We start from the raw sequence: 12,778 nt of genomic DNA on the forward strand, positions 1-12,778 counted from the left end.
TAGTTCTTATTACTTTTTAAGAAAAAGTTTATTAAATTGATTAAAAGATACTTTGTCAGGAAAAAATTACATTTAATGTCTTTAAATTATAATAGAAGGTCTAAATTGGAGCATAATATTTTGGTTGTATGCACTTGATATAGATAATTATGACGAGAAATATGTCCCATAGGCCTATATACTGAGAACCTGTTAAAAATATATAAAATATATAAATTCGTTATACAAACAAATATGTGATACGATCAAATTAAGCAATGAAATTAAGGTAGGCTTAAATTAATAGATCGCCTAAAAACCAACTCAAATGAAGTGTTTGGTCAATTTAGCTATTTCCATTAATATATTTTAGCAATAATTTATGGTCATTTGAAAATCGTTCAAATAAACTATAATTCATACTTTAATTGGTGTATAATTTGTTATTCAAATTTAAATTGTTGAACTTAGTCTCTAATTAAATTTAAACTTTCTCTTGTATTTGCAGGATATGTACGATATTTTCAGTTTAGGGTTCCATTTTTAATACTAAAATATATCGAGAAAAATAAGAATAAAAGGAGTAGTAAGATATTGAAAATTAATACTCGCATTTGTGTTCAACTGAAATAATTATATTTACAATAACAATGTTTATCTACAATAAATATTGCACATCTACATACCTGGCCAGAGTCACACATACTCAAAATAAACATTTAACATAGTTTGGCAGTTTGTAGTATACCGTACGTTCACAGGCCGGAGAGCACTGCACACAAAGGGTTCTCTATGCTAATATCTTGCACTGGCCAAATTACGCCAAGGAGCTAAAAAGAAATCGTGGTTGCAATTTAAAAAGGAATAATCTTAACGGGATTCAACAAGAGACAATTATACAATTAACAGATAACAGACATTCTGCAAAATAAATTAACATCACAAGTAAACAAACATTGGTCGTGTGGTCAGGAAATTCGTAAACATAGTTGAAAAATGTAAACAGCTAAAGTTTATCAAGTGCTCTTGAATTCGTCAAAAGTTCTCTGGTGAGTCTCCACACCTGCTTGGCGGCGTTCTCGAGGGCCGAAGGTGATTTGCCCTTGAAGAGATCGAGCTGCGGAAGGAAGTAATGCGGACAACGGCGACACTGCAGGCAGGAGATCAGTTGCAGCAGGATGCCGTTGATCCTGTCGCCCAGGCTGGCCTCGTCCCACTCGGAGTCCCGAGGATGTTTCTCGCACTCGTATAACAACAAAGTCTTTATGTGGTAGCTCGTTACCGGGTTTCCTGGGAGCTCTAGATGTCGGTCCCTCAAGGTCTTTAGCAGACTGAGACACCGCCTCCTGCAGCCGCCGTAGAGCAGTCTGCTCTCCACCTCCGTGAAGGACATGACCCAGGCATCTCCTTCCATCGCCGACTGTTTACCCTGCATCGTGACGCACTCCTTGGACAGGAGGTCGAATCCCTCCGTCTTGACCTCGATGACCAGGTTGGGGTGCGGCCAGGGGATGTGCGGGATGGGCCAGTGGGCTGCGGACCGAGGCCACACTCCGGAACACTTGAAGGACGGCGTGATCTGCACAACGTAGCGTTCGCGTATCCTCAGCTTCACCTCGGTCGTGTCGGCGATCATCTTCACCGAGTCTCGGTACGCGCACTTGTCACACGCCTGGGCCACCAGCGTCTGGAAGCGCGACCGGATCTTGCGGGCCGAGAGGTACCCGGAGGCCGTGATGAACTCCACCCACAGTGACATGGACCGCTTGCGGCCGTCACTCAGCTTCAGGACCGCGCACCCCGGCAGAGATCCATCGTCCACGAAGTTGAAGACTCCCATCTGGTTGAGATACAGCACTACCTCGAACTCCGTGGGTGATATAACGTCCAGACCTTCGTATCGCCCGTTACACTCGGTCAGAGAAGAGATAAACCTCGGCTCCTGCACCTCCACCTCCCTGAGCACGTCCTGCACCACTTTGCACACCTCGCGGATCGTCTTCGCCACCGTGGTCTTGCGCGTCTGCACTCGCTCACCGTAGTACTTGTTCAACTGGTACAACATCTTGGACTGGGCCGCTAGCATGTCCTGCGGCACCAACATCTCGGTGACACTGTCCCACGTGACACTATGTGAACAGGAGTAACCGCGTCCCTGAAGAGGTTACGACCCCGCAGATCGGCCGGTGTGAAGCCTCCATTGAAGCCAAACTGTTAGACTCAACTTGACACTCGACAAACACAAAGATATAACTACCTGCGTCCGAGGCAGTTTCTTGCCGGATACTGACAGGATATTCAAGTTTTACTTCTTTCCGAGAGTCCCCTCCCCCGTCGGGAGTCACGGGGCGTGGCCTGCTCGTGGAGTTGACCAATCACCGCGCTCCCTCCTCCCCCGTGTCGCCGCCTCCCCGCCGATTTATTCTCACAGTTCAGCTCAGGGGAATTTCGCTGCACACATTTATTCCGCTCTGTGAAGCCTGGCCCTTGCCCGGATCGATAGTTTTGTGTCCGGGAATTTCGTTGTGTTTCTTTTTTGGCCGTCGAGCGTAGTGGAACAGACTGTGCGTTCGGTGTGCGTTATGGTTATGTGAACAACGCTGTGTATGTTGGAACCTCATTTGTTCTATGTTTTCAGTATTATATTTCAATGTTTATTTTAGAATGACGTTCTGCTTAAAAAATTGAATAATTTGTAATATGCTACTAAATATATAAAAACAATTTTTTGAAAATGTGCTGTGGATTTTTATAATTTTGTAATTTTTAGATGTAAATAATAAACTTTATCAATAATGTTAGTGCCGGCGGATATGATGTCGGCCCAATCCAAAATGCTGTACCAGATCAATAAATATTGTACTGAGCAGGTGCAGGCTAGGAAAGTGACGATCGCTAAGACAATACGGGAAGTGTGTAAAGTGGTGCAGGACGTGCTGAGGGAAGTGGAGGTCCAGGAACCGAGGTTTATTTCGTCCTTGACTGAGTGCAATGGGAGGTTTGAGGGTCTGGATGTCCTTTCACCCGTCGAATTCGAAGTGGTATTGTACCTGAACCAGATGGGGTTGTTGAACTTTGTGGACGATGGATCTCTGCCGGGGTGCGCGGTCCTGAAGCTCGGGGACGGCCGCAAGCGGTCCATGTCGCTGTGGGTGGAGTTCATCACGGCCTCCGGGTACCTCTCGGCCCGCAAGATCCGGTCGCGCTTCCAGACGCTGGTGGCCCAGGCGTGTGACAAGTGCGCGTACCGGGACTCGGTGAAGATGATCGCCGACACGACAGAGGTGAAGCTGAGGATACGCGAACGCTACGTTGTGCAGATCACGCCGTCCTTCAAGTGTTCCGGAGTGTGGCCTCGGTCCGCAGCCCACTGGCCCATCCCGCACATCCCCTGGCCGCATCCCAACATCGTGGCCGAGGTCAAGACGGAAGGGTTCGATCTGTTATCCAAGGAGTGTTACGCCATGCAGGGTAAACAGTCGGCGATGGAAGGCGACGCCTGGGTCATGTCATTCACCGAGGTGGAGAGCAGACTGCTCTTCGGGGGCTGCAGGAGGCGGTGTCTCAGTCTGCTGAAGACCTTGAGGGACCGACACCTCGAGCTCCCAGGCAATCCGGTGACCAGCTACCACATCAAGACTCTGGTGCTGTACGAGTGCGAGAAACACCCCATGGAGACAGAGTGGGACGAGGCCAGCCTGGGCGACAGGATCAACGGCATCCTGCTGCAACTGATCTCCTGCCTGCAGTGTCGCCGCTGTCCGCATTACTTCCTTCCGCAACTCGACCTTTTCAAGGGCAAGTCGCCCTCGGCCCTCGAGAACGCCGCCAAGCAGGTCTGGAGACTCACCAGAGAACTCCTCACCAACTCCAACGCTTTCGATAGCCTTTAACTGTGGCAACCAGCCGTTTAGGTAATAATACGATACTTGAATAGATATCCATACAATTCAAAGCGTACCTATTTAATATCTCGTGGGCGAAATGGCGGTGTTTATTTTATGTTATATTAAATGTAAGCTATTTCTCTTTTAAGTGCTGTTTTTAACCAAGAATAATCAAATTGTTAAAATTGTTATTAACAATTTTGTGTTATATTTTATTTTTGTTGTGACCTATTGGGTGGTAACTATTATAGTGAATTTTCCTCTATACTAAATTTCTCAATGGCTTGAGATTGTCATTAGTCTTACTATTCAATCGTGAAGATATTGCGTTAAAATGCCGGTGAAAATGCATTTAATTCATTTGTAGTATAGACTGCTATTGAAATGATCAATTTATTGTGGATTGGTGTGTTTTCCATTACAAGTATACAGTTCTAAACCATTACCCTTTTATATCAATATAGCGGTTGAAACTGATTAGCAGTATAATACTTCATAATAAAAACACTTATCAGTATGAACTCCTATGTCCATGTATGATGATAACAGATTATTGTTATATGAACGTATGTAACAGATACTCTAGTTTTTCAAATTGTAACTTACATGTTTAAACAATTCATTTAATATTGCTTGTTCAGATGTTGGTGGCCCCATAATGCTATGCCGTAATTAGAACCCATTATTATTTTCATAATAAATAAAGAAAGCCCTTGCTCTAGTATACATTTCTTTCGCAAATGGACTATTCCATATTATACGCGTGATTTTCTACTGTGTAATTTAATTTATTTTCAGGACTTTGTTATTATGTAATACATTTATGATGAATAATAGTCTTTCACGTCGTTGACTCTTATAATGAGACGTAGACTAATCGTGTGATTTATATATGGCTACGGAGTCTTGTGTGTGCGTTTTGTGTGATTTTACTGCTAAAATTCGTAACGAAATACTTCTAAGGGTTAAGAAAGGGCAATTGTTCTATACAAAGTAAAAACATGCCTATAAGCGTAAAGTCAACAGTTGCCTGCAACTGAAAATATTAGTTGAATAGCTAAATATTCGTTTAATCGGGAATAAAGACAGTAACTAACGATTGAAATCGTTCACACTTTATGTGTAAACTGTGACCTTTGGACACATATTTATCAGCAGCTTAATTTCATTAAAACTGAGATAAACGTTTACATTTTCTTCTAGTTTTATTTCTCTTGAAGGATATTTTAATAAGATACAACTAAAATTTAACTGGTAAATATAATTAAATTATGCTGTAGAAATTTCATTATAATTACTAATTACATTTCATTTAATTCACTTTTATAACTAATGTTGTGATATGTAATTTACTAAATGGTTTAAAATAAGCTATATGTTTTACCAAACAGTATATTTATAATTTAATGGGTTGTTTAGATTGATCAATGAGTTTATTATCTTATTGCGTGAAAAAGGAAATAATATAAAGGAAGTTTGGACATGAATAGTAAGTTATATACTATTATTAAGTATACTAAAAATAACAAACGCTAATTATAAACATTGTGAATTTATTATATGGACCGACAAAACCATTTAAAATGTTTACTATGAAAATAAAAATGAACTACGTCAATAGGATTATTTGTATATTTTGAACATAAATAAAATTATAACGTCTTTTTTTGGTTTGTAGTTTAAAAATTGCAAATGACAAAAACAAAATATTTGGTATTCCAAAAATTTTTTTATGTTTTTTTTAATTAAATTCCGTTTAAATTTCCAGTTTTCTAAAATTACGAATTTTATTTCCGATGGGAGAACTGAATAAATTAACGTCATATTCCTTTATTGAACGGTAATTTGAGTATGTGCGTAGATTCAACAAATATTTAATGGGTTCCAAAGATAAAACCACACATAGTTCTCTTTTGTAGTGTTATGTCACTTATTTAACATAGATGAAGAGACTGCTTTAAAGTAACATAATAAGAGCTCTTACGGTTCCAAGAGCTCATCTTGGAAGTTTGATTTGATGATTATTACTGTTACGCGTACTTGAATTGCTTAACTCTGAAAACTACGACATTTATTCAAAAGGAAATGTATGTGAAATATTTAATTATAAATTAATTAATAATGATCTTTAGAATTTCACGCACGCTATGTAATTTTATTTCATATTTAATTGATTCTCCAGTCAAGCATTGTATTAAAATGGTAATTTTATAAAGACCCAGTGCCGATGTGATTTTAGGGTGTATTAAACGCAATAATCATTACATAATAAATTCTTCGTCGGCTTAAGGAACGTTTGTAAAAAAATTGTTTTTATCAATAAGACAAATTGACAAAGTGAATGGTTTAAAAGCTATCTAATACCACCTAATCTGTTATTTGTTGCTTTTTTACTTAAAAAAAAACTTTGCAGAGGCGTTGTTTCACTACTAGACTCTCGAGCCGCGGGCCTACTTGAAACGTTGCAATCGGTTTTAGTTTAATTTTTTATTATTAAAAATAAAATAGTCATAGCCTTTTGTTTCCCGCCCTCAAAAAAACATAAACATATAAATTATCTTTCTACGCTGTTTTAGGGGTAATTCAGGGCTTACAAAAAGAATAGTATAATTATATAGATATAAAAGTTTTGTATTAATGACGGCTGGATTTACTAACTAATAAAAATTTTAATTTGCGTAACTATACATTTATAAAGTCGCATGACAGTTTCCCTAGATGTAATTTCATTATAAAGGTAATTTTATAAAGACCCATTTAATTACAATTGTGCTATTCATTCCAACGATTGTTTGTATACACATACTCAAATTATAGTTTTATCTTGAGCCGTTTTTCCTCGGGATTGGTTACAAAATGTCCTGTAATCACTTCTAAAAAATCATATAAATGTTTTGTAGGAGGATAAAAAATTGCCTTTACATTTTCCTTCAGTTGAGAGTGGTTATCTGAAGTAACTCTGGGGTAGATAAACCCAACAAAAAACCGACTACGCGACTTTAACCCCTTTGGATGCAAAAGTTAATTTATTTTCATAATAGTTATGAACAATGCAGCGGTTTTAATTTCGAACAATTAATTCCTGATGATATTTTAAATATCACAATTGGAATTGACTCTCTCGTAATGAAGGACAGGGTGTCAACGATAACGGTAGTTTCAAAATTTATCCATTCGCGCGCATTACGAGTTCTTACAGTAGGCTACTATAAAACCCCGGTACTGTATATTTGTTTGGATATTTTACATTACTGAAAATATTACGAGGAGACAGTGACTGAAAATTTATTCGTATGTATTTTTAAAGTGCTGTTTGTCTTGTGTTTCTTACTGTATTTGTTTCTCCACTATATACTATAGAGTTTTCCAAATCTGGTGTGTTTGTTCTATATTTCTTTGGATTCCTACCATTCGTTATTAGAATTTTGTAAACCTCTAGAAAAGCTATACGCTTAAAACAGGTTACAATTTTATCCGTTTTATTACATTAGATACTTAAACTCTAAATACTAACCCCCGACTACTTTAAATTGGAATTTTAAAGTTGTTTTAATGTAACGTGCTAAGGAGAAAAATGGATCGTTGGTTTTCTCTACCTAAACGTTGTGTCTCTTGACCTAACACGGCTTAGTAGGACAAGACAGATTCCCTGCCCAAAAATAAATTAATGTTATGGTATCTGTAGAAACGATTCTATACGAAATAGGTTAGCCATAACAGTATTATATTCTGATACTATAGCAAGAGTTTTGGGAGTATTTCCCCATTCCGCCGATTTACATATAGGCTACGTTTTTATGGGTTTATTCAGTTGTAATAAAAATCACATTATTGGTTTGATGTAGAGTTCTAATAATCTAAAGTGATATGGTTAGAGTTGGCAAAATCAATTTTTTATTTTGTAATTTTCAAACCACATTTTCAAAGGTTACATTTCAGTCAATTTTTGGGTCTTGTATGTATGTACAGTATTGTAGATTAATTTTCGTAATTAATTTGATAATTTTCAAAAGAACTGCAATTTTGTTTATAAAAGAATACGTTGTTTTGAATTTTGAATGTATTAATTTACGTGTAACTCTAATGTTGTTATTGAAAACGAGTGTTGAATTACGGAGATATGAAGAATGTCAACACATGTGTTATATCAAAAAATATTTATTTGATAATGTAAGTAAGAATTATTATATTCATGGTGAAATATTTAAAAGTGATAAAACAGCTGACTAATTTATAGATCAATTATATTTCCCATTCCGCCGGGTTACATCTAGGTTTTTACGGGTTTATTCAGTTGCAATAAGTCACATTATTGGTTTCATGTAGAGTTCTAATAATCTAAAGTGATATGGTCACAGTTGGCAAAATCGATTTTTAATTGTATCATCATTTTGAAAAAAAAAACCAAGAATGAACAAGTTTTTACAAGTGTACAAATAGTTTGTGACAGAGTTGTTCACAAAATAATTTTTATGTACTAATCCTTCATTTTATGATTACGAATTTAGTAGACTTTAGTGAAAATAGGCTAGTAACATCGGGCTGGTACAGTGTTGAAAGATCATCCATATTTGGATGTAATTGAAACGTAAGCGTATTTTGTGTTATAGAGTATTAAAAGATACATTGCTATGGATTTTGTAGAAAAAACAAAGTAAAAAATGTGGAAATTACAATCAAGAAACAAAAAAAACTAATCTTCTTTGTTAAAGCATTTAACAGTATTAGCCATTAATAATACCTAAACAATTATTTAAACATATGAACTAATACAACTAAAAACACTAAATAACACACCTGAAGCATTTTACAAAAACTTTGCTAACAGTGCTAATAAAAAACTTATAAAGTCAGTAATATTTTTATTAAATTTCATACTTTCATTGTGTGCAATTACAATTAATTATGTTGATTCAATAAAACCTTTTTCACAATGTACAAATCGCATTTCATTGTTTGGTAGACATTCCAAAAATTATTAGTCTAACATTTTAAGAACTAGAAAGCAATTTAAAAGTACTCTAACAGATTTTTAATATTTATTTATTACTCGTACAATGCCTTATTTAACTTTAAAATATACAATAATTATCTAGCAGAAACATACTTTTGAAACCACACTTTATATATATATATATTTGCATACTTATTAACTTTCATCACACAAAATTATTCATACATATGAATTCGTACATGGAATTTTAGCCTACAATACGATTTTAAAAGACTAAAGAAAAAAAATAAATATTTTTTATTTCATTATTTAGAGCGAGTGATGTCTTCTTTAATGTAATTTATAGTTAAATAATAAATTTTACTACCGAGTATATGATACTCACTTGGGGCTATATCGAAACATAAAAACATGTATTAAAGTTGTTTACTATTAAGTGTAATGTAACATATTTTGTTATCATTTTGTCTGTAATTCATTTGAAATACCAGGATTTAATTCATAACGTTTATAATTACAGTTAACTTCTTTAATTATTCATTAGTAGATGAAACACATAAAACAATAGTGAGACAATAAAAATAATCAATATGTTCTGCATATTCAATGTGTTGTTAATTAGTGAAAAATATTTTGGTTAGTGAAACTACGTACAAAATGGTGCAAATTGTACGTTCTTCATATAAACCATCTTGGCGTAGCAGCCACTTTTGGATTTAAAAAACTTTTTATAATTATGAAGTTTAGTTTGTCGCCATTTAAAAAATCTGCATGATATTCAAAAAAGAATAATTACTTTTAAACCTGCTAAATTTAAAATAAACTGTGATTGATCACTGGCAAGAATTAGAAATGTTTTTAAAACTTTCATTATTAAAGCAAGTGATAACATATATAAAATCTAATCTATAATTTGTTACAGGTATTGTTTATAGGGTGTCAAATCCTATTATAAAATGCTCAACTAATGGGGTTTCCATCAATATATTATAAACTTTAAGACAGAGATCACAGGCGGTCGTTATTTTTATTCTTAAATGGATTTATACCATTATAGCTTTTTGTACTTAAAGTACAATATCTAGTTTTATGAAATTTGGATTTAATGATATACTTAAACTTTAAAACTTTGTTTCATTGTCTCGAATAGTACTTAAAGCGTGTGAAATAGCATGTTGTTTATCGCTGTCCTTGATAATTTCATCGAACATATGACAAAGTTTTGAAAATTATTAAAAGTGCAACAATTAATCCTAATATTTTGTACTTTTTGTAACATTTCAGTTCTTAAAAATAAGTTTGTAGTTTAATCTAGGAATAAATTATTGTAAATGTGCGAAAACAAGGTTTTAGGACAAATTAGCATTTGTTCAGCAATTTTATAACATAGTGTGCGAAGTTTTACTTTTACCGTGTTACTCTGGAGCAATATTTTAATCGAGTTTAAATACTTGATGAAATATAAGGTCAACACAAACCTTTTGATTTTATACACACGTCTTTAAAGTCAAGTAATTAAAATGTAAAGTGTTATTCGTTAAAGTTAAATTTAGTGTCCATAAATGATTTTTGTATGGATTGACTGTTGGCAGGAATATGTATAATCGATATAGAAAGAGCTGTTATATTTTCCTTAAATAACATAATCATTTCGATTTTTGCACTTAAAAATATATTAAAATATTCGAGCTGAAACTGTAACATATAATTAATGCACATATCCGAGTTGTACTTGATTTCTACTATGCGTCAAAATTGATCAGGATACTAATTGCAGTAATTTTAGTTGAATCCTTGAATTAACACGATGTGGTTTGCGGTTCTTAAATAGAGGTCATTAATATAATAAAAAATGTAAATATTGTCTGTTTGTATTTTATCATACAGGAACAGTAGTTATTGTAATGGACATACAGTTTAAAAACATCACAATGGCATAACAAGAAATCCAAATGAGAAATATTACACAGCATAAGGAGGTAAAATAAATGGTTTATTATTTTTTAATGGTTTGCATAAAAAATCATAAACCTGTATTATTGCGTTATTAGTCAGAGCCAATACAATAAAATGTGTAATATGTGGAGTTCTATGCACCAAATAAACAAGAACGTTCATAACTGTAATAATGGTGTCTTTTGTTTTACTTAACAAAGAACAAATTCCCAAAAAAATGTTTCTCATGTAAATACACAATGGTCCAAAATTTAAAATAATGATATTATAACGGAATTACTTAAACATAAATTGTATAATGTTACCGATCCTTTTAAAACAAAAAAAGAAAAATTGACTTTATTATAACAGTTTTAAGTAACAGAATAACATCTAGTTAAAGAATAAAATTGATTTACTAAGTTTTATTTACGATGTACTAATATTTATTTGTATTGTTATACAATTCTATGTCACTTTTTGTATTCAGGTTCAAGTTTATTTGTTTACTGATTAATGATTAAGATTCTATAATTCTGCAACCGAAATAATTAGTAGGTTGCCAAGTTCAAATTGTATGTGGGTGGCTATCATTACTTTTAACTACCATAACAAAAGTTGTAGTAATGAGCAATATACGAACCATAGAAAGCATAAATGATGTGCCAACATGGTTAATGAATATTAATCTTTACATTTAACCTATCATTTCAATAAAAATTCCTACAAAAGAATTCTTTCGAAAATAATCTGTTTCCTTATTTACATATTTTATGGAATTATAATAAATATTTTATGAATTTTGTCGTGTGTGAATTTTAACGCTTTGTAATTAGTGCTATTCATATTTCTGTAACTCAGGGCATTATGTATGTACATAAAATGTGAGGTTTGTATGGAGTATTGCAGTTCCTTGCCTGTATTACGCCATTCATGTTGGCTGTGCAATGTCTTCTTGTAGTTTATAAATATTGTAGATTCGTTTTGAATGTTGTATTTTGATTATTGTACAGTGCATATGTTAATCGTTTTGTAAAATTTTGTTATTTTAAGTTTTTCAATATACATTTGTACCATCGTAGAATACCTCTTATTTATGACCTTAAAAATCCTCTTATCAGTGTTACCATGTATATATTGATTGATTGAACGTGTTATATCGAATTCTGTCTTGGAATTTAGGTTTTGCCAGACTTAATGCGATTTGATCGATTTCATTCATGTTTTTCATATGTGAATTGAAAATGTGTTTCAAAATGTTAAGTATATACGTAGAATAGTAATAATAATAATCTCTTTATTGCATTCTTTTAACAATTTTTACATCTTATCGCAATCGTCAATAGTTTGTCAATTTACACGATATTATCTACACATTCACGCAACTTCGTACTCACAATTCATACAATCATTCAAGACACAATCGCACTGACCTCAGATCCAGCACTCTCAAATATCCCAGCGGCTTATCATGAATTCATCAACAGAGTAGAAAGCCTTGGACACCAATAGGAGTTTGAGACGCGTTTTAAATGGATTTTGATTATTGGAAATTTTGATTTCTTCAGGGAGCCTGTTGATTAATCTGACACCAACTTCTTGCGGTAGATGTTGCGCTAATGTCAATATCTATAATAATATAATGTCAACATAGTTGGATTTTGTGAATATTAGTTGTGGAATGCTTGGGTTGTATATTGTTTTACGTTGGATTGTGTACAAACAACGTTCGACAATCAAAATAAGAAATACAAGTGGAGCATTCGTCAAACATTTGCTGTCTGTCATAGCGTTACAAAACTCATAAAGCATCACCAGAAAAACTAATGAAGGCCCCCGTCTTGTGTAAAGAAGCCTGTCACAAATTCCCCAAAGATGCGCTTACTCGTTTAAAGTTTGTGTTGCAGTTCGATTCACTTTGACAATTGAGTTGGTATCGTGTAGATGAACCACAAATATTTACCAGGTCCCTGAATTCATCTGACCAGATACTCGTATATCCTGTAAAGTCTGACAAAGTCAC

The 12,778-nt window shown here is 34.3% G+C and overlaps 3 protein-coding genes across 3 annotated transcripts in view; 2 read left to right on the forward strand and 1 right to left on the reverse strand.

Moving 5' to 3' along the window:
- LOC124357822 (neurobeachin-like) overlaps positions 1-12,778 on the forward strand; it is a 628,187-nt gene that overhangs the window by 525,209 nt on the left and 90,200 nt on the right.
- Positions 593-2,272, reverse strand: LOC124357819 (protein mab-21). Its single transcript, XM_046809876.1, has one exon. It carries the CDS (start codon positions 2,081-2,083, stop codon positions 986-988), a length of 1,098 nt encoding a protein of 365 aa, XP_046665832.1. The 5' UTR covers positions 2,084-2,272; the 3' UTR covers positions 593-985.
- On the forward strand, positions 2,692-5,093 carry LOC124357820 (protein mab-21-like). The gene has a single exon (XM_046809878.1). The coding sequence runs from the start codon at positions 2,775-2,777 to the stop codon at positions 3,870-3,872; it is 1,098 nt and encodes a 365-aa protein (XP_046665834.1). The 5' UTR covers positions 2,692-2,774; the 3' UTR covers positions 3,873-5,093.

Source organism: Homalodisca vitripennis, chromosome 3 (assembly GCF_021130785.1).
Source record: "Homalodisca vitripennis isolate AUS2020 chromosome 3, UT_GWSS_2.1, whole genome shotgun sequence".
NCBI lineage: Eukaryota > Metazoa > Arthropoda > Insecta > Hemiptera > Cicadellidae > Homalodisca > Homalodisca vitripennis.

What these genes read in the sequence shown, in the direction of transcription:
- LOC124357819 (XM_046809876.1), bottom strand. Translation starts at nt 2,083, where the DNA reads ATGTTGGTGCCGCAGGACATGCTAGCGGCCCAGTCCAAGATGTTGTAC.
- LOC124357820 (XM_046809878.1), top strand. Translation starts at nt 2,775, where the DNA reads ATGTTAGTGCCGGCGGATATGATGTCGGCCCAATCCAAAATGCTGTAC.